This window comes from Meles meles, chromosome X (assembly GCF_922984935.1).
Source record: "Meles meles chromosome X, mMelMel3.1 paternal haplotype, whole genome shotgun sequence".
Taxonomy (NCBI): domain Eukaryota; kingdom Metazoa; phylum Chordata; class Mammalia; order Carnivora; family Mustelidae; genus Meles; species Meles meles.
In genome coordinates this window covers 45,508,309-45,530,675 of record NC_060087.1, presented here as the reverse complement: position 1 = coordinate 45,530,675, position 22,367 = coordinate 45,508,309, and the positions used below count along the sequence as shown (strand labels likewise).

General features: G+C 39.7%; 1 protein-coding gene across 1 annotated transcript; it reads left to right on the top strand.

Annotated features, from left to right (window-relative positions):
* Positions 1 to 741: 741 nt before the first annotated feature.
* GSPT2 (G1 to S phase transition 2) lies at positions 742 to 3,228 on the top strand. The gene has a single exon (XM_045994574.1). The coding sequence runs from the start codon at positions 937 to 939 to the stop codon at positions 2,818 to 2,820; it is 1,884 nt and encodes a 627-aa protein (XP_045850530.1). The 5' UTR covers positions 742 to 936; the 3' UTR covers positions 2,821 to 3,228.
* The last annotated feature ends 19,139 nt before the right edge of the window (positions 3,229 to 22,367 follow it).

Sequence of the window (22,367 nt, the reverse complement as noted above, 5' to 3'; positions counted from 1 at the left end):
ATACAGTTGGTTAGAATACAAGTGATCTGAATCCAGTGCTTGCCTGTGTGATTCACCACAGCATTTTAGGGTAGCCATTATTCAAGCACCTGCACAAAAGCTGTAAGTTGGGCAGCTTTACTGGGCCTAAGTTTTCCTTTGGCATTCCTTCCACACATACAGCCACAGTGCTTAACATGAAAACAAGTTAAAACCCCAACTTTACACCACAGAAGCCATCAGCAAGAGTTACAAGGTTATGGGGCAGGTGGGGGGGGGGCTCTGGAAAAAGGAAAAATCAAAAAGCCTCTGGGATTCAAATTAATGAGTGATCTTATGTCGCATTTCCTAGGTTCAGCTACAACTTCATGTATTTCATGAGTGCCTCTCTAGGCACTAATGTGTTCCTTTGGTTGCTGGGTTTCTGGGTAGTTAACCCATCTCCTGCCTCCATTTGTTCAATATCAATTCCCGTTTTTACTTGGATCTTTGAGTAGAATTGTAAATCAGGTGTGCCAGTCTAGGTTTAATCATTACACCGTCAAATTTCTCCCCCAGATCGTGTGAACCAAAATGAATGGAAAATTTCGTTTTACAAATCCTACTTTTGGACTTAGCCCATGGCTGAGAACTAAGGAGGCCGAGCGTACGGATGGCAGCGAGGGGTCAATCCACGCCCCGCGTTGGGTCGGCGGTGGAGGAGTCGGAAGTGGTTGGGGTTTGGGGGAGGAGATCCGCTCACACAGAAGAGGAGAGGGTTGATCCGCCATATCTGCTGCTGCTGCCGCAGTTGCGAATGCAGTGTTGGGGGACTTAGCTGCCACTGCGCTGCCGCTAAGGTTCGCGTCGCTCCCCCTTGGCACTTCGCTCTTGCAGCCTTACCCCGTGGCGGCGTAGCCCGCTCTTTGTGGCGTGTTAACCCCGCTCCCTCCCCGTCACCCATCAGGTCCTCAGACCATGGATCCGGGCAGCAGCAGCAGCGACTCAGCGCCCGACTGCTGGGACCAGGTGGACATGGAAGCTCCGGGTTCGGCCCCGAGCGGAGACCGAGCCTCCTCGGCGGTTGCCGAGGCCCAGCAGGAGCATCTCAGCTCGGCCTTCAGCCGTCAGCTCAACGTCAATGCCAAACCCTTCGTGCCTAACGTACACGCCGCGGAGTTCGTGCCGTCCTTTCTGCGGGGCCCGGCCCAGCTGCAAACCCCCCCGACCGACATCACCAGCATCGATGAAACCTGCACCGGCGCGGGCGACCTTCAAGGTAAAAAGCTGGGACGGGGGGCACCTGTGGAACATTCTAAAGAGGAACAGTTAGTGTTGCATGAAGGTTCCAATTCAGCCGTTACCATGGAACTTTCAGAACCTGTTGTAGAAAATGGAGAGGTGGAGATGATCCTAGAAGAGTCATGGGAGCACAATAAAGAAGTAAGTGAAGCTGAGCCAGGGGGTAGTTCCTTGGGAGATTCAGGGCCCCCAGAAGAAAGTGGCCAGGAAATGATGGAAAAAGAGGAAATGAGAAAATCTAAATCTGTGTTCGTGCCCTCAGGTGCTCCTAAAAAAGAACACGTAAATGTGGTGTTCATTGGGCATGTAGATGCTGGAAAGTCAACCATTGGAGGACAAATAATGTTTTTGACAGGAATGGTTGACAAAAGGACACTTGAGAAATATGAGAGAGAAGCTAAAGAAAAAAACAGAGAAACTTGGTATTTGTCCTGGGCCTTAGATACAAATCAGGAAGAACGAGACAAGGGTAAAACAGTAGAAGTGGGTCGTGCCTATTTTGAAACAGAAAAGAAACATTTCACCATTTTAGATGCTCCTGGCCACAAGAGTTTTGTCCCAAATATGATTGGTGGTGCTTCTCAAGCTGATCTGGCTGTACTAGTAATCTCTGCCAGGAAAGGAGAATTTGAAACTGGATTTGAGAAAGGTGGACAGACAAGAGAACATGCGATGTTGGCAAAAACAGCAGGGGTAAAACATTTAGTAGTGCTTATTAATAAGATGGATGATCCCACAGTTAATTGGAGCAGCGAGAGATATGAAGAATGTAAAGAAAAACTGGTGCCCTTTTTGAAAAAAGTTGGCTTTAGTCCCAAAAAGGACATTCACTTTATGCCCTGCTCTGGGCTGACAGGGGCAAATATTAAAGAGCAATCAGAATTTTGCCCTTGGTACACTGGACTACCATTTATTCCGTATTTGGATAATATGCCAAACTTCAACAGATCAATTGATGGACCAATTAGACTGCCGATTGTGGATAAGTACAAGGATATGGGTACTGTGGTCCTGGGAAAGCTCGAATCAGGATCCATTTTTAAGGGCCAGCAGCTTGTGATGATGCCAAACAAACACAATGTGGAAGTTCTTGGAATTCTTTCTGATGATGCTGAAACTGATTATGTAGCCCCAGGTGAAAATCTTAAAATCAGACTGAAGGGAATTGAAGAAGAAGAGATTCTTCCAGGATTCATACTTTGTGACCCTAATAATCTGTGCCATTCTGGACGTACCTTTGACGTTCAGATAGTGATTATTGAGCACAAGTCCATCATCTGCCCAGGCTATAATGCAGTGCTGCACATTCATACTTGTATTGAGGAAGTTGAGATAACAGCCTTAATCTCCTTGGTAGACAAAAAGTCAGGAGAGAAAAGTAAGACACGGCCCCGCTTCGTGAAACAAGATCAAGTATGCATTGCCCGTTTAAGGACAGCAGGGACTATCTGCCTTGAAACATTCAAAGATTTTCCTCAGATGGGTCGTTTTACTTTAAGAGATGAGGGTAAGACCATTGCGATTGGAAAAGTTCTGAAACTGGTCCCAGAGAAGGACTAAGCCGTTTTCTTGATGCCCCTGCACAATACTGTGAGAATTGACTACAAAAGTTCACCACTCTCTTATTAACTGCCCATTGACAGACTTTTCTTCATCTTTTGCAAAGAGAAAATTCACAGCAAAAATCCGTGTTTTGTCAGCTTTCTCATGTTGAGATCTTAGTTATGTCACTGTTGAATTGACCCACAACTTTCCTCCTCCTATGCCATTTTGCTTCCGTGGACAGAACCCGTGATAGCTTTGTAAGTGATGTGGGTGTAATTGTCTATAACAATGAAAAATTAATATATTTTTTAATTTTTCATTTTCCCTTAGGATATTTAGACAACCCTTGTTCCACGCAGATCAATCAGAGTGTGTCAATGTGTGTGTACATGTTAAAAAGACAACTAACATGTCAATAAAATATTCCATTTAAAACTCTTCTTGGTATCTGAAATGCTTTTGAATATTTTTAAAAATTCGTACATAATGGTCTTCAATTAGCTTTTTTACTTTCTCAGGTCATTGAACACATCTTGTTACTTGGGGTTTTAAAAACTGTCCTCCACTCACTGTTTTAAATGAGGCTTTTACAAACAATGCACAGGTTTGTATTAAAAGATTTTTCATTTGGAAAAAGAATCTATCTGAGGGCTCTTCCCAGCGAACTTTGCTTTCTCTATCCAATTCGAATCAATAAAGGAGCTCTTCTGTTTCCCCACTTGTGATCTGAAGAAGCATTTCCACATTACAAATATACCTGGGGATTCAGACTCTATGTTGACTAAACTCTTATCCACACACCTTTGCTTTGTTTACCATGAGACTTGTGATGTGGGATACCACACAGTAAGGGGCATGACGGTTGAGAAGATACATGCTTTCAATAGGGCTGTAAGTCATTTACTGAAAAATAAGTGTTAGTGTGGGCCCTGAGCTGGGAAATGAGCCCATTCCGCCCTTGTATTCTTCTGTGCTTGGAGTTGGTAGGAACCATGAAAGTTCATTTTTACAATCGGATCACAACCCACACTTGAGTCAGAGATACTAGACTTGTCTCTGTACTGTGTATTAAGGAAAACACTTGGCTCTCCATCTTGAGATGGCTACTTCGATTGCTGGGACAGTGGCTTTATAACCTGCATAACTATCAAAAGCTGCAAGAGCTTTCAGTCTTGGTAAGTTGGTAGTGACCCAATGTAAACAAACACCTGCCCAGTGGTGGGCAGGGCCAGTTCCTCACACTCATGGGCTGGTTGGATGGGGGTGGAGACTGGCTACCAGAACAACCTGGGCCCATGCTTAGGCAAAGACCGTGTCCCCTTCTTCATGGTCCCTTGGTCTGTGTACCCACAGACCTCCAGGATTTCTAACCTGTCAAGAGATAGCCACAGGTCTTATCAGATCATTAATAGCATGGTTCTGTGAATCATCCATCAAAGATCTTCAGGGGCACCCACATAGGAAATAAGGATTTTTCTTTTGTCCTACGTCAGCTAACCTAATCCACAGGGATATAGCTCATACTGCCTTGGACCCAGACCTTTCATAATAGAATATCAGTGGCAAGCGTTTCATCTTTATTTCAGATTCCTTCTCTTGCCTCTATGCTCTGAATTTTGTACAAAATACAGAACAATTCAGTGTCTGCTAGAAGTGTTACCCTGCAGCCCCTTAAAATTATTTCTGGTGCTACATCAACCTCATTTTTCTCACAAATTTAGTAATTGTGAAATAATTAGGATTATTGTAGATATCTTTCACTAATAGACCAAAGTCACAAGGCAGGACAGAACTTTTTTTCCATCCAATTAGGATGATTTCTCCTCAAAAACTGGCTCCTTAATGTCTTTCTCAATAGCCAGTTGCATAGCAAATTCTCCACCAGGAGCTCTGAACTCTCTCTCTGTGTGTGTGTGTGTGTTTGTGTGTGTGTGTGTGTGTGTGTGTGTGTGTGTGTACACACCTTCAGAGACCAGGACATAAACCTCTGGAAATAGATGTCAGAAACTACTTCTTTTCATTTCAGTGAGAAACAGATCATCCAGGTGATTGGAGACACCAGACTGGCTCTTTAGGAAACTGGATATAAAATCATGGTAACATTTCTTTCTAACTTCCTAAATGCCTTCCTTTCTAGTTCTTAATATCTGGTGGTCTCCAATACTGCAAACATGGGGCTGTTCACAAACACACTAATTTTCCCTAGTGCGTACCGAGCTGTGTCCTTTCAGAGGTTCCCTACTGCCTCCATTTCAGGCCAGTTTAATTTAACTGTCTTCAGAGCTTCATCTGGCAACCAAGATAATGTAGAATCTCCCCAAGTCAGGCTGCATGCATTGATACATGGTGAACCTCCTGCTTAAGGCTTTCTCAATAAATGTCAACCCATTGGCTCTTGGCAGCTTTTCTCCCAAGCCTCTTCCTTTATTTCTCTGGTCATTATGGGACAAATCTGAAATTCAGGGAAAGGGGCCAACTTATTCTGTATTTCAGCAGAGACCCAAAAAAGAAAGAAAAGAGAAGGTTTGGATTGGGTAGAAGTTAGCAGACCTCCCACATTACTCACTTTGAGCATCTTTCTCTGGTACCCAGAACAAATTGCCAGTGCTTTTACTACTTACTATGGTTACTGTTCCTGTCTTCAAAAGACAAATCCTTTCTCAAAATAGACACTCCTTTCACAATGTCTTGATTCTGGTGTACTGCAGTGTAAGAGCCTGCTTTTTATAAAGTTTACTTATAAACATTTCACAGTTCAAATATTCAATTCATTTTAGTTAAAATGGGCTGTTTGGTAGCAGGGAGATGGTTAGTTACCATTTCATGACCATTAAAAAAGAAACTCTAACGACCAAAGAAGTTCTGCCAAAACCTGAGCATTTGAACATGTTCACATTAATCCAGATTTTATGTTTGAGAGGGTTCTTTTTATATTTTCTGGTGAGATTATTGGTATATTTTCATTTCTTCTAGTTTTTAGTTACAATATCTGCTTAACTTACCCTTAAAAATATTGTATGGTTTCTTTTATAAGTTAGGGACAAAAGGTTCAGGCTCTAAGAATCAGCCATCAATAAAAAGGAGTTCAGCAAAGCCCCTTATTTTCTGCAGACTCATATTAAGCAACCAGAATTTACATACACAGAAAATTTGGAGACGTTTCTCAGCCATCTAATGAAGTTATTTCTTTGACTGCTGAACTTCTAAAGCATATGCAGAGAATATTGAGGCCTGTCCCCCAGTTTTAGCACGAGAGGGCAAAAGCAAACAAAAAGACTTGCCCATGGTCAGGCTGCTGTACACAATCGAGTCACTGTATCTCTCACTTGATACAATATGAATCCAATATGTATCCACTTAAAGCTCTTTTTTCACATTTGGAACTTCCTAAAAACTTCCTAAAGTCTCTAACAGAGACTTGGATGAATTATCTCCTCCAGAGACTGCTTTTACTAGCTCTACCAGTGACTTTTGCCACACTAATAAATTCACAGAAGACTGCATGGTCACATGGCAAGTGACTAAGACCCCAAATGTCTTCTGACAGTCCCTGGATTAAAGGTCAGTGTTTGATTTCTACCTTTGTATTTCTTTTGGCACCTTGCTTTAACTGGTGTTCGTGTAACCTATATTATTTAGCTTTCTAAACTGCTTTAGCTTCTTTTGCCAGTTTGGTAGGGTATATGTGTATAGGTAAAATTAAATGTATTAATACAATTTTTAAATATCTAAAGACTTAGCTCTGAGTGGTGCTAATGACAAAATGCTCTATCCCCATCCGTGTTCCTCAGTGCATGCTAAGCCAAAAAGAACTGTGATCTTAAATAGTAGATGAGCTGCAACCATGCATTTCACACATTTAAGAAGGGCACACATGGGACACCTGGGTGGCTCAGTTGGTTAAGCCTCTGCCTTTGACTCAGATCATGATCCCAGGGATGGAGCCTCGCATGGGGGTCCCTGCTAAGTGGGGAGTTTGCTTCTCCCTCTGCCCCGCCCCCCGCCCCCACAGCTTACGCTCTCTCTCTCTGACAAATAAATAAATAAAAATCTCATAAAAAGGGGGGGCACACAGAAGGTTTGAAGGGCAGGAGATACCTCTAAGGAGACCCTTAAAGGATGGTGATTCAGGATGGATGAGAGGTGGCTTCATGAGATCCTGGTGGTGAGTAAAACATTGCAGTGTTCAAGAAGAACTGTTTGCCTCTATGGATGGTACAGTATTCAAGGCCTGGAGGGAAGTTGGAAGCCTGAGAAATCTGAGAAATTTCATAGCAGAATCTGAACTGGGCCTGCAGGTAGTTGAGGGGGAGGTGTTGAATGCACATTAGATTCATTCTGTAAGACAAAAAGGTCAAAACTGCTGGAAATACTGGCAGCAAGAAAGCCAACTCTGAGGATGGTGACATTGCCAAGATCCCCAGGTATAAGTGTCAGGCTCCACACTATCTACCAATGCCTGACTGAGTTAGTAGAATCCAAGATAACACATGACCTGGATGTGCAGATTGCTAATAGCTGCAATGAAGGGCAAGATCTGCTCTAGGTCACCCTAATGCCTCCACCTCTGCCAGAAGACTCCATCATTAGAGAAGGAGCCAGCATAAAAATATGTCTGCTTCTGCCTAGGAGATAGTGGACCTCTTTTTCTTTCCCTGCTCGTGTTTCAGAAAGTGATCTTGGTAAGCCAGAGAAAGAACTATGGCCCATGGCAGAAGGGTAAAGTAATGTGCTGTGAAGACACTAATATGACCCCCCAAACAAGCCACCTCACCCTCTCTTCTGAGTCTCCGGTCCCTCATGCATAACATGGAAATAGTGCTGGCTGCCCATGTTGTGGGATTGTTGTGAGACCTGAACAAGGTAGAAGTTACCAAAGTCCTGGAAATAGTATGTGGCTCAATGCTTGTGAGTTTATTCCCCTCAGGGCATAGTCAATCCTTATCCTTGACTATGTTTTCAACCTAACCAACTCTGCTTTTTCTCACTGGATTTGTTGATTGCTAACCCAATAACTTTTCCTAACAATGCCCTGTGGTAAGAAAAACTGATTTTTTTTTTAAAAGAAGCAGTATGTCCGGTCCAGGGGGAAGGCTCAGAATTTCTCCAATCCAGTCATATCTATCCTATTCCCCTTTGCCAGGTGATGGTTCTTTCCAGCCTCCCTTACATCTGAGTGTGGCCATGTGGCCCAGGTCTGCCCAATGAAGTATATGTAGAATGTATAGGGGATTTATATAGAAAAGGCTGTTTCTTAATGAAAAGGGTAGATGTGAGCAAAGGTGGTGGTATTTGGAATGTGATAGAAATACCTGGAGTTGTTGCAGCCATGTTGTGACAAGCACATGGTCATAGAGTCAACCTTCTGAAAGTGGCTGAGTAGGAGGTTAGAAGCTTTGGAATCCTGGCATTTTTGATCAGCTGAACCAATGCAAGTGTACTTCTGTACTTCTTATTCTGAGTCGGGGAGTGGGGATGGTAAGGCCCTGTTTATTTATACCGTTGTCTCTAAACTTTAGCTGCATAGTAAATTAATTGAAAATAGCTTTTAGAAATACCAGTGTCCTGGCAGCATACTCAGAAATTCTGGTTAATTAGTCTACCTTGGGGCACCTGGGTGGCTCAGTCAGTTAAGTGTCTGCCTTTGGCTCAGGTCATGATCCCAGTGTCCTAGGATAGAGCCCAGCATAGGGCTCCCTGCTCAATGAGGAGCCTGATTCTCCCTCTTTCTCTGCCACTCCCTCTGCTTGTGCTCTCTCCCTCTCTGTCAAAAAAATAAAAAAAAATTCTTAAAAAAATAGTCTACATTGTGGCTCTGGACATTAAAAAAACCTTTCTGTTATCAACAGTGTGAGATACATGACAAGATATAATATAAAGAAACCATGTCAGTCTCACACAGCTTCAACAATTAAGAATTCTTGGATCTATACTCCCACATTCTTCTCTACCCACAGGTTATTTTGAAGCCAATCCTAAACATCATATCACTTAATAAACAATAATTTCAGTATGTATCTCTAAAAGATATATACACTTTAAAATTATAAGCACAATGACATTATTGCATTTTAAAAAGTAGTTATAATTGTGGGGCACCTGGGTGGCTCAGTGGGTTAAACCTCTGCCTTCAGCTCAGGTGATGATCTCAGGGTCCTGGGATTGAGGCCCGCATCAGGCTCTCTGACCAGCGGGGAGCTTGCTTCCCCCTCTCTGCCTGCCTCTCTGCCTACTTGTGATCTCTATCTGTCAAACAAATAAATAAAATGTTTTAAAAAATTTAAAAAAAATTTTAAAAAGTAGTTATAATTGTTAAATATCTTCAAATATTCATCCCTAGCTTAACATTTTCCAATTGTTTCATACATAGTTTTTCTCTCTTTCTTGACTTTTTTTTTGTAGTTGGCATACAATGTTGTATTAGTTTCAGGTGTACAGCATAGTGATTCAACAATTCTGTGCATTACTCAGTGCTCGCCACAATAAGTGTAGCCACCATCTGTCACCATACAATGTTATTACAATATTATTCACTCTATTCCCTATGCTGTACTTTTCATCTCCAAGACTCAATTATTTTGTGACTAGAAGTTTGTACCTTTTAGTCCCCTTCACTTATTTCACCTGTCCTTCAAGTCCCTCCCTTCTGGCAACCACCAGTTTGTTCTCTGTACTTATGATTCTGTTTTTGTTTTTTGTTGGTTTGTTTTTTAGATTCCACATAAAAGTTAAGTAATATGGTATTCATCTTTCTCTGTCTAACTTACTTCACTTAGCATTATACTCTCTAGGTCCACCCATATTGTCATGAATGGAAAGATCCCATTTATTTTTTATGGCTGAGTGATGATATTCCTTTGTATATATATGTATACCACATCTTTTTTTTTAAAAGATTTTATTTATTTCTTTGACAGAGAGAGAGATCACAAGCAGGCAGAGAGGCAGGCAGAGAGAGAGGAGGAAGCAGGCTCCCTGCTGAGCAGCGAGCCCGATGCGGGGCTCGATCCCAGGACCCTGAGATCATGACCTGAGCCGAAGGCAGCGGCTTAATCCACTGAGCCACCCAGGCGCCCCTGTATACCACATCTTTATCCATTCATCCACCAATGGACATTTATGTGTCTCCAGATAGAAGCACACAGCACTACCTATGAGATATTATTGTCAAAAAGAAGAAGAAAAATCTAACTTGAACCTAATAGAGGCTCTGTCTCTGATTTTAAATCAGATTTCATAAGTCAGTCAGAGAGCAACAAATACCATATGATTTCACTCACATGTGAAATTTAAGAAACAAAACAAATGAACAAAGGGGGGAAAAGAGAGACACAAACCATTAAACAGATTCTTAACTATAGAGAGCAAACTGTTGGTTATGGGATGGAGGATAGATGAAATGGATGACGGCGATTAAAGAGTACACTTATCTTGGGGAGCACCAGGTGATGTATAGAATTGTTGAATCACTGTGTTGTACACCTGAAAGTAATTTAGCACTGTATGTTAACAATCAGTGGAATTAAAATTTAAAAACTTAATAAAAAAGAAAATAAGATTTCAAATATTTATTTAAAAATAAACAAATATTTATTTTAGCTCAGGATCCAGTTTACTTTCATGCATTATAATTTGTTAATATTGCCTATTAGGTCACTTTCAATCTCTGGCTGTTCCTTTCTCTCTCTCTCTCTCTCTCTCTCTTTTTTTTTTTTTTTAGATTTTTATTTATTTATTTGACAGCAAAGATCACAAGTAGGCAGAGAGGCAGGCAGAGAGTCTCTCTCTCTCTCTTTCAGTTTATTTGCTGATGAATTTAGGTCCTTTACTCTCTAGAGTTTCATAGATTTTCCTGGCATCCTCCCTTTGTCATTGTTTAACATATATCTGTATGTCTCCTGACTTACCTATAAATTGGTTGTTAGAGACAGAGCCTTTATTAGATCCAAGTTGGTTTTTTTTCTTCTTCCTTTTTTTTCTTTTAGCAAGAATACCTCACGAGTAGTGCTGTGTATTTCCATCTGGAGACACATAATGTCTGGTTGTCTCTTTTTTTATGATGTTAGCAGACACCGATGATTATCACCTAGATCTAGTATTTCATTACAGATTATAGAATGAAGTAATTTTATTTATCTTTCTCATTTATTAGCCAGAATACTTCTCTAAAGAGAATCTTCTCCACGTTAATTATTTGGTAACACAGTAGATACACAAATGGAAGGATCGTTATTTGCTTTTTTCCTTCTATTTATCAGCTTCAAATTATGAATTTATTCCCTAGTACTTTGAAAGGTTATCACAGGGCATATTTTCAGAATCACTATGAACGCAATATTTAAATGCACTTAATGTATTTAAATCTACTTAATTACTGTTCTTATAGATGCTCAAGCTGATGCATTTTTAGGCATATAGACTTTTCAGATTTGCTCTTGAATCCTTTTTACATGATCACTGTAGTCCTTCCTCCATTCCGGTACATCAAGTTGTTCTCAGCTCACCTTATACATTTCCTAAAATTAACTAATTCATCACATAATCTTGATGTATTTTTAAATGGAAAATGCTTATTAGAGAGCAAAATTATGGTGCATGGCTGCATGTTACCAGATTCATCACAGTTTCTAGTGCTTTGTAAGGGACAGAGCTAAGAAATATGTATTTTTGAAGTAAAATATAACATGAGTTTATACTGATACTTCTCATTTGAATTCATGGCTTCAAGGTATATACTTTATGTCATTGATCTTTCATCAATATATCCTTTCTCTGAAGACACAGTCCTGACTCCCAGTGACACCAAAAAAATTACTCATTACTGTTATCCCACAATTCACAAACAACAATGTAAAAAAAAAAAAGAACACACCAACAATACCAATAAAAATCCTGATTCTGAAAACAGTTTAAAATTTTCAACTGACTCTTTTGATTCTCAGGTTGTATCTCACAGGAATTTACAGGACAAATGATTGTATTTTACAATCGTTAAAAATAGTTTCTGTATTGTTGTGCCACCAATTTTGTTCATGATGAAGTCTATTAGATTCATTTTGCTTTTCATTGCTTTTATCTTATTCAGTTAGTTGTATGTAATAAGTATGCAAAAAAATTACATCATGCCTGAGTCAAACCTACTAAAGAACATATTTTAGCAAAGTCCAGTTTATCTTCTTGTCCCTTCCAGTCTGTGTCTTCTGTCCCATATGCACATTTTTTTTAGTTTGTTGATTTGAATTCCACATGTACTCATACTCATTGTGTGTTATAAGTGATTACTATACAGCTTTCCCCATCTTGATTTTTTTCATTCATCAAATATATATGGAGAGTTTTCCAAATCAATATGTAGAAATAGTCATCATTCCTTTATATAACGGCATAATATTCAATTATTTTATTTTTCAAGTCCTCTATTCATGGATATTCATCCAGCTTTTGTTATAACATGTGTTGCTATAATCAATAACAATTTCATATTTTCCCAATGTTTCTTTGATTTCAAGAATTGGGACTTATGGAACAACAGATATATGCTAAATATTGCTAAATTCTCCTCCATAAAAATATTACCATTATCCAAGGAGTTTGTCTTTTTAGAAAATGTTCCAGGTGATTCTGAAATTCTGGATAGGTTAAGAACCACTAACTTAATTTGTTATTAGTTGTTTTTTATTCTTGTAGTGGTTTGATTTTTTTGTTGTCATTGTTACTAGAGCTAAATGCATAACAATCTAATGCACAATTCATCATTGAGATATTCATACTGGATTTGATACTTAATTCAGGGACTGTGCTGAATATATCTTTATATCCACAGTGGCTAGCACAGGGGCAAGAACAAAGCAAGTTCTTATTAAATATGTGTTGGATTAAATGAGGTAGTGATATATAGTGACATCATATTTTATTGCTTTTGAAAAAAACATATTATTTTGCCTGCCCCTATATCAGATGTTTCATTTCTGAAGGCTTGGAGTGTGTATTATTCATACAGCGTGCAACAAACTTTTATTTAGAGTGTACCATGTGACCGACAGTATTCTAAATGGTGTAGATATAATAGAAAACAAAACGGGTAAATGTCTGTGCCCTGTGGAGTTTATATTTTAGTGGGGTCGGAGATATTAAACAAAATAAGAATTGAATATGAACAAAGGAGTACTAAGCATTAAGAAGAAAATCAAAGCAGTGTAACAATGAGACTGACAGGAATTTTCACAGGGCTTAAACCTACATTTGTTTTTTAAGCAGAAACCTGAATCATGTGAAAGATGACTTGTCTGTCATAGAGGGCATTTTTTAATATTTACTGATTAAATGAATGCTTTATGACTGCCAAGAGAATTTTATGTCTCTGGCTATGTAGCAGTCCCCAGATCAAAGCAACCTTCCTTATTCCTCTGCGCTAAACTCTTCCCTTTCCATCCCTCTAAGGTGGCTCACAAAGTCAGTCTGAGAGAAACTGAACCTCATTCCCCATAATCAATACAGTAGATCTTTTGGATATATATCAAACTTTACAACTGGACAATAGAAAAACACTGTCTCCAGCACACAGGGAGATTCACAAAATTTTATTATATGCCAAATCACAAAGAAAGTATCAAATAATGTAGAAATAACATAACCAGCATTCTTTTATCATAATACAATGGAGATAATGTTTTTAAAAGCCTTCCAGAGGAAAAGGGAGTTGAGGGAAATTGGAAGGGGAGATAAACCATGAAAGACTATGGACTATAAAAAACAATCTGAGGGTTTTGAAGGGGCTGGTGGTGGGAGGTCGGGGGAGCCAGGTGGTGGGTGTTATGGGGGGCATGTATTGCATGGAGCACTGGGTGTGGTGCATAAACAATGAATTCTGTTACACTGAAAAGAAATAAATTTTTTTAAAAACTCTTTCCATCAGAAAATTTAAAAACTCTATTAAGGACAGCAGAGTTGTACAACAGAAGCATGCTGGGCCCATAAAACTATTAAAAGCCTTGAGTGAGGGTGCCTGGGTGGCTCAGTGGGTTAAGCCTCTGCCTTTGGCTCAGGTCATGGTCTCAGGGTCCTGGGATTGAGCCTCACATCAGGATCTCGGCTCAGTGGGGAGCTGGCTTCCCCCTCTGTCTCTGCCTGCCTCTTTGCCTACTTGTGATCTCTCACTGTCAAATAAATAAATAAAATCTTAAAAAAAAATAAAAGCCTTGAGTGAAAGGGCAAATACAAACCAAAATAGCAGCATTAAAAAAATGGTAATGGAAATCCTACATATTATGATATGTGGGAAATATTTAAACAGTTTTAGAGGAAATTGAATAAATTTAAATTTAATTTGAATTTAATATTTGTATCAATAAATTTTTAAAATAAAATTAAAGAATTCAGTTCTCAACTCCTAAAGTTTGGCAAAAAAAACCAACAAAGTAAACCAGAAGAAAACACAAGAAAGCAATGATAAAGATTACAAAAAACACAAAGATATAAAAAACAGAAAAATAGCGGAACTAAGTAAATCAAAATACTGAATTTTAAAAATAAATTAATAATAAGTAATCAACCACTAGTTAATGTAATAAATAAATAGGTAAAAACCACAAATACACAAAATAAGAAATTAATAGAGGAGAATAACCATTAAGACAGAGAAAAAAATTTAAATAATAACAAAATAATTCTTTGCACAATAAATTGAAAACCTAAATGAAAAGTATGATTTCCTAGGAACAAATAATTTGTCAAAAGAAACTCCAATTGAGAATGAGATCTTAAATAAACCAATTTCCATAGAAGAAATAGGGAGACATATTAAAGACCTGCCTCACAGAAAAGCATCAGGCCTTAAAATTTTCACAGAATTTTACTAAAAACTTAATCACCAACTAATCACAATTCTACATAAGTCATTAGTCTTAATGCTACACAATATATTCTAAACACAGGAAAGTAATAGGAATTCAAATTATTTTTATGAAATGAGAATAGCATTGGTAACAAAACCTCATAAAGATAGTATAGTAAGTTATAGAACAATTTCAATTATGAATATAGATGCAAATATCCTAGATTTAATATCAATAGACAGAATTTAATACCACATTAAGAAAATAATATACTAAAGGGACGCCTGTGTGGCTCAGTGGTTGGGTGTCTGACTCTCGATAATGGCTCAGGTCATGATCTCAGGGTCGTCTGATCCAGGTGGGCTCTGTGCTCAGTGGGGAATCTGCTTTTCTCCCTCTCCTTCTGTCCCTACCCTGCTTTCATGCTTTCTCTCCCAAATAAATAAATAAATAAAATATTTTAATAAAAGATAGTAATATACCATAAACAAGTGGGATTTACTGTTGTCAATCAGGGGTTATTCGATAGTTGGGAAATATGTTAATATACTTAATCTTATGACAGGCTTAAGGAGAAAAATCATAAAAATCTCCAGAAATTCTGAGAAAGAATCCAGTACAATCCAACATTTATTTTTAAAAAATCAAAACAAAATAAAATAAAATTGCAAAAACTCAACAAAATAGGAATTACATGTACTTCCTATATATGAGTATATATTTGTAAGGAAGTGTCTATTTTATATCAATACTAAGTAAATAATAAAATTCATAATGGGAAACACAAGAGACCTTCCTGCTAAGGTCAAGAACAAAGTAAAATTGTCTACACTTTTTCAAATATTTCAGCTTTCACTATTCAAATGTGCAGTGGAGCTACTAGCCACAACTAAAAAACAAACACTAAAAAATTTTTTAAAAAATTTTAGGTATATGAATTACAAAAAGAATTGAAACTCTAGATTATATGACATTGGGACAAGTTAAAAAAATGTAGTGATAAAGCTACACAAATAATAAAAGATTTGGTAAATTTAGATGGATATGAATTGATATACTAAAATCAATGACTTTTAATACACATAAACAATAACCAGAAACAAGATATAATGGAAAACAAAAATCTCATTTATAATACAACAAATAAGATAACATTCTTAGAAATAAACTTGACAAGAAATGTGGAAAGCTATATGAAGAAAAGCTTAGGCTCCGGAAATCCATAAAAGTAGAAAAATTATATTTTGTTTTTGAATGGGAAAGTTCAACACACTAAAATATGATTAGTGTCCAAATTTAATTCATTCTCAATATAAATATACCAGCAAGTTGTTTTTTGGAGAAAAGAGTTTTTTCTAAAGTTTCTCTGGAGAAAAAATAAACATTCAAGAATAGCTACAGTACACAATCAAAAAAACAAACAATGTGGGAGACTAATAAAAAGTCAGACAAAGAGAAATTGAATATCAGGTGAGAGAAAATATTTTTCCCCAAATATATGAAGGATAAAGAGCTAATATTCCAAATAAATGTATTTCTTAAAGTCAAGTAAAAAAGACCATAATCCATTACAAAAGTGACAAAAAAGCAGAACAAATAGTTTAGAAGAAGAAATACAAATGGCCCTTAAATATATTTAAAGATGTCAAATCTACTGATAGCAACAAGAACTTAAATTAACACTACTTTGGAAATCCATTTCTCACCTATTAGGTTGTCTGTTCTCTGTTCCTATCTGTTATGATTCATGCACCACTATCTCGTGTATATATTATTTTGGGTGTATTATGCATTGAATACTAAGCTGGTACTAATCAAGCTACCTTTACAGGATAAGGAATAGAGCTTGGTAGATAGAAAACGCTCAATAGGCACTAGTTAACTTTATTTCAATTCATTAAAATCATGAATAATATATGAGCTGGGTGCTTCTTCAACACTTTGGAAAGCAGTTGGTGTGCTTTATCCAATATTTCACATTGTACAAATGAGCTATATGCGCCCATACTGGCTTACAATACTAAAAATTACAGAAGCAATCCTGTGCAATTATGGTACCAAATTACTTATACAATAGTGAATATCATTGGGAAAATAATTCTGTTGATTCTATTTTTCTCGCTCTGAACTGACAAAGGAGATGGTGCTGGCAGCTGAGGAAAATCTGCCTTTGGTGTGTCAGGTCTGAACAAGTCTGGGTCAAGTGCATGGTTACCATGGCAACAGCACAATCAGGATGCGTCATCTCCCATAGCAACAGCATCATCGAGGGGGTCTAATCTGAGTAAAAGCTTTCTCTCCATGTCAGGCCCTGTTTGAATCCACATCTATAGTTACACCCTGGGGTGTGAGTTGCAAGGATACAGAGAGACCACAAGGAAACACAAAAGCGAGAATTACAAGTCATTTCAACAGCTTCTTTTTTTTTCAGACACCACTGTCCATTATCACATTAAGGTATGGAAGAGCACTTTCAGTGAGAGCTGAAATGTCTGATACCCCAAATATGGAAGTAGAAAAAGGCAAAATCTTAGGTTAAACAGAAAAGAAAATATATCTCCATCCTAAGACAGTCCCCATTACCTACAACTTCCACAACACACTCTCAGAAGTTACTCATCCAATTTTTCCATTGTTAAGTAAGGATAGAGCTACAAAACCAAAGCTGACACTATAATACTCTTGTTGTCAAATTTGCATACATTTACGAAAAGGAATATGAAAAACTCCAAAAATTGGAATCATTTAACATAGCCTTGTTCATTTCCTATCAGCACTCACAACTGTTGCCAAAAAAATAGGTGAAGCATCCTCAGGTAGAAATGAAACACCAAATAGCCAGTTGCTGGAGTAGTCCTTCCAGAAAGTAGTCAAGTCTGGGTTAAAAGGAGAAAAAAGGATCTCTATCTGTTAACACAATAGCCAACCAATTCCTGCATATAATCCGGTGATCCGTGTGTAAATATTACTGCCATCCCTAAGAGTACTGGGGTAAGTTCAAAGTGTTGTCAAATTCTTCCTCATTTGATCCAACATTTCTCATATAGCAGCTTGTCTTCAATTAACTGTGGGTACAAAAAATTTGCACATCCGGACATTGTATGATTTATAATGTTCTAACCATCTTTTGTCGAACACATTTCCTGTAGATACAGGAGAGCTAGCTCTTAGCCTCATGTTAGAAATCAGAAAATTGAAGTTTGAGGAAACGGAGGCTGGTCAACTAAAGGGTCTTCGATGCGACCCAGGTCAAACACTTGGCCTTCAACTTGCACAGGCACAACTGGAAAAAGCACTGAGATGAAGAAGCAGAGTAAAGACACTTGTTGATTTCCTGACAAACTACTCCCATAGGAGTGCTGGGACTGTGATAAGGAGGGGCTCTGTTCGGGGGGGAAAGAGGCAGCTGGGCTCTGCAAGTTTCTGGGAAGTGGAGCAATAACAAATGATGGCACAGATGAGCACAGAGAAAACAGTGTGAGTGAGGCTTAATGGTCATGTGAGGAAATGAATTTTGGAAGCCAAAAGATAATCAAACCCATGAGTTGCGGTCACTCGTCTCCCACCGCACCACCATCAATGTAGAAAGATTCAATGAGGGAGTGAGTGTTAAATTTTCTGATCCCAGTGCAGTACTACTTGAATAGCACCGAAGAGGGCAAAGGGGTAATGTCAGTTTCAAACATTTGTTGGAGGGGAGGCCACAGCAGTATATTCTTATGGCAGAACAATCAAGTATGATATCAATACACCTAACTCAGTTCTTTGACATACTTTCAGCACACATTGACTAAGCACCTGCTGAGAGCTCATGCCTGTGCCGGCAGACTGAGATTGAGTCTGCGTCACTTAGGGACAAACTGAGTGTCAGTAAGAATCATAACTAAGATGGACCTAACTAAGCACACCAACTGCAATTAAATATCGAGTCCACAGCGACTCTAAAGAGACAAAGACCTCACAGTCACCATTACTAAATGCTAGGAAATAAATTCATTGTTTTGAAATTGGGTGAGCAGAGGCAAATAATGAAACAATTGTCCCGTGTTTGGCATATGAACTGTAACGTTGGATCCCAAAGAGTGGATGAGGGAAGTTGCTCATCAGAGAAGTCCATCTCATACATAAAGAAGGGTAAATAGAATTAAAATATCTCCATTTTAAGCCTCAAGGGACACCAGCGCCCCATGCTGGCATTGTAAAAAGAGGGGCAGCCATGCAGTATGTGCCTCTTGAGAGAGTAATGCAATACTGCCTCTGAGACTTTCTTGCCAAAATAGGAAGACTGGATCAGAAGAGGACCCCGGCTCTAATTCCCTGTCACAAATGGCAGAATTTCCTTCTTTCCGACGGCTGGATCAACATTCCCCTGCTCACATGTCCTTCCTGTCAAGAAACAGAATCTTCCACAGAAGACCCCTACATGTGGCCCATCCACTTCCGTGGGCAGAACTGGGTCATGGGGCCACCACCGTCGGATGCAGAGGAGGCTGGAAATACCATCACCTGGCAAAGGAGAATGGGATAGCAATCAATGACTACACTGGAGAAATCCAGAGTCCCACCCTGGGATGGGGCATGATACTTTTTGTTTTTTTTTAAACAAAATCAGTTTTTCTTACAATTGGGCGTTGGTAGGAAAGGCTGTTGGATCAGAGATCAATAAATCCAGTGAGAAGGAGAGGCAGGGCTCCTAGGATCAAAACACAGTCAAGGGTAAGGACTGAATATGCACCGAAAGGGGTAAATTCACAAAAACTGAGCCACATACCATTTCCAGGCACTTTCATAACTGCTACCTTCTTCCGTGCTTCCAACCATTCTATGACACAGGTAGCCAGCATTAATCTCCTTGTTATGCATGAGGGACCACAGACTCCTAGAGAAGGGGCGAGGTGGCTTGTTCAGGGTTCTGATTAGTGCCTCTAAGGCACATTATTTTCCCTCTACCCTGGTCCATTATCCCACCTCTGACTTACTATACGTACTGTGGGAAACAGAAATGGGGAAAGGGAAAGGGGCCTGCTCTTTCCTCAGCACAGTACAAGACATATTGCATGTCAGGAAGGGGACACACTTTTAATTCTGGCCACATCTCTGATGATGGGAGATGGTGGCACAAATGGGACTGACAGAGTAGACACCTGATCCTGCCTGTTATGGGCTGAATTGCGTGCCTGCAAGGTTCCTATATTAAAACTTTAACCCCCAGTACCTCAGAATATGGCCGTACTCAAAGATTGGGCTTTTGAATATGTTATGCTCAGGTTGAAATGAAGCTGTGAGGGTGGTCCCTACTCCCATCTGACCGGTGTCCTTGTGAGAAGAGAAGATTAGGACACACGGAAAGAGACCAGGGGTGTGTGAACCCAGACAGACGGCATGTGAAGAGGCAGCAAGACGGTGTCCATGTGCAAGCCAAGAAGAGAGGCTCCGGGGGAAACCAACCATATAGGGACCTTGATCTTGGCCTTCCTAACTCTGGAACTGTAAGAAAATAAACCTTTGTTCTTAAAGCCACCCAGTGGGGGACATTTGGTTATGGCAGCTCTTGTAAACAAATACACTGCCCCACACTATCCCTGCTGCCCATGCTGCACAGCCTGATCCAGAGTGACATGTGGGATCACACGAGCTCAGCCATGCACTGACACAAGAAGACTTCAAGGCCTAACACACCAGTAGGGAAAGTGGCTTAGAGACTCAGCAATCTTACCATACTCGGAGGTAGCAGCCACCCTGGCCGTGTTGCCAGTACGTCCGACCACAGTTTACAAAGAATGCCTCTGATGTGCAGTTGGTCCCACGTGCCTCTGTCGTGACATCAGAGGCCTGATGATGTCCTGCCAGAACACCAGAGGAAGTTCCCGGAAGACCTTTCTGATGCCCCATTCTCCACTTCACGCCAGTAATCGGTTGCCACTCACAAAGGCAAAGAGTTGTTCTTCGTTATGCTGACTTTACTCCCCTACCGTGTTTTACCCCAAGCCAGAAGGGTCTGACTCGGTTCTCCTCCGTCCTTAGTGTCCATCCTTAAAGGACTGTGTTTCCTGACATGAGAATCCTGCCAAACTGGATGCTCTGTTCTCTAGTTAGTTAGATGCGTGTGACTCAACGCCATTTGTAGGCTGACGAGTTGTTGGTGTGTGAGTCTGTTTTGAAGAGTACCAGGAAGAGGGAAATTCCCATTATTAAAACAACTCGGGATCTAGTCTTTGGACTAGATATTTAATGTTTAGTATTCCATTAAATTTCAATCAGTGTTTTCGTATGTCATGAGACACTTGGTTGAGACTTCATAATCCTGCAGACTCGCCTGTCGTTGTTTCGCCTGTTTCGCCTGTTGTTGCCATGTGACATTCCCTCTTTCCTCTGAAAACTTACTGTAGACCTACTCAGCTCTTCGTAGAAAGTCCAGGCACTGAAGGTAAGAAGCATACCTGCTCACAGTAGATACTGTAGGTGAGTAAGAGCAAGGACACAGGAGGATGCCCTGTCATTATTAATGCTACTAATTATTCCGTTGATAGTTCCGTGCTTGCCTATTAGTTATAAAATCTGTCTTGAAATAGATGAAGCAAACCCTTCAGATACCCAAACGAGAAAGGAGAAGCAGTGTGGTGGCTGAGTGCTGTCTCTGTCGATTATATTGGATGTATATCAGAAAGGATTTCCCTAATGTGAGAGAAACGGTGAATAGGTTGAGTCCCACCATCACTGACCCTGGGGGTAAAAATGTGTTTTGTTTGTTTTCCTTTCCACAGGAGATGGCCGGGTTTCTCTGATGAGAGTTAGACGAGAGAGTATAATTTCTCTGCTCTGATCTTGAAGCAATTCATCTACTAAGAAAAGAAACTTCACTATCAGGGGTCTGAGAATCCGGTGTAGATAATTTCTTATCTCACTTAATTTAATCTTGAATAGAAAATAAAGGGTCTGTGATGGAAAAGCCTTTCAATTCTCTTCTGTCTCACAGAACTGAGAACACCTCACTCACTCATTTACTGAAACAACACATCTATTGCTGGGAGACTTGTTGGGGAAGGGGAAACCTTACTTGCTCATTGCCTAAACTCACGCCTAAAATATCCGAGGTCTGGCCGACAAGCCATGCAGTGAATTGTGCACATGCCTACAGTGGGATCCCAAAGGTTGGTTCCCAATTTTTCTTGCCAACTGAAAAGAAAACGGAAACCTGGTATTTCTAACTTGAACAGTGTCTTTAGGTTACATGCTACAAGACGGTTAAGCTTGCAAACCTTACGTTAAGCAAAACAACCCCGACACAAAACGACACATCCCTCAGGATTTGACGGATGGTTCAAATGTCTTTTCAGACATTTTTAGGGGGCCAAATCATAGAGACTGAAAGTAGAGTAGAGGATACCAGGGACTAGGTGGGAAGAGTAGAGGGGGAGTCATTGTTCAATGTGCACAGAGTTTCTGTTCACAGTAGTAAACGGTTTGGCAAGAGTGGTCATAGTTGCACAAGATTGTGAACCTAATTAATGCCCCTGAATTGTACACTTCAGACGATTACAGTGACCATGTCACACTCTACATACGTTTTTGCCACAATAAAAACATTTTAGGGCTTTTGATCAGGAGGCAGAAGTGTCTCCCGAGGGCCAGAGGCAGCCTTCCAGAAGGGGTACCTAAGTCTGTCTCTGCATAATGATGGCAGAGCCCACGCAGAGTGTCCGGTACCGAGCAAGGGCTGCATAGGTA

Excerpts from the sequence above, each read along its gene's own strand:
- GSPT2 (XM_045994574.1), top strand. The coding sequence starts at position 937 with ATGGATCCGGGCAGCAGCAGCAGCGACTCAGCGCCCGACTGCTGGGAC.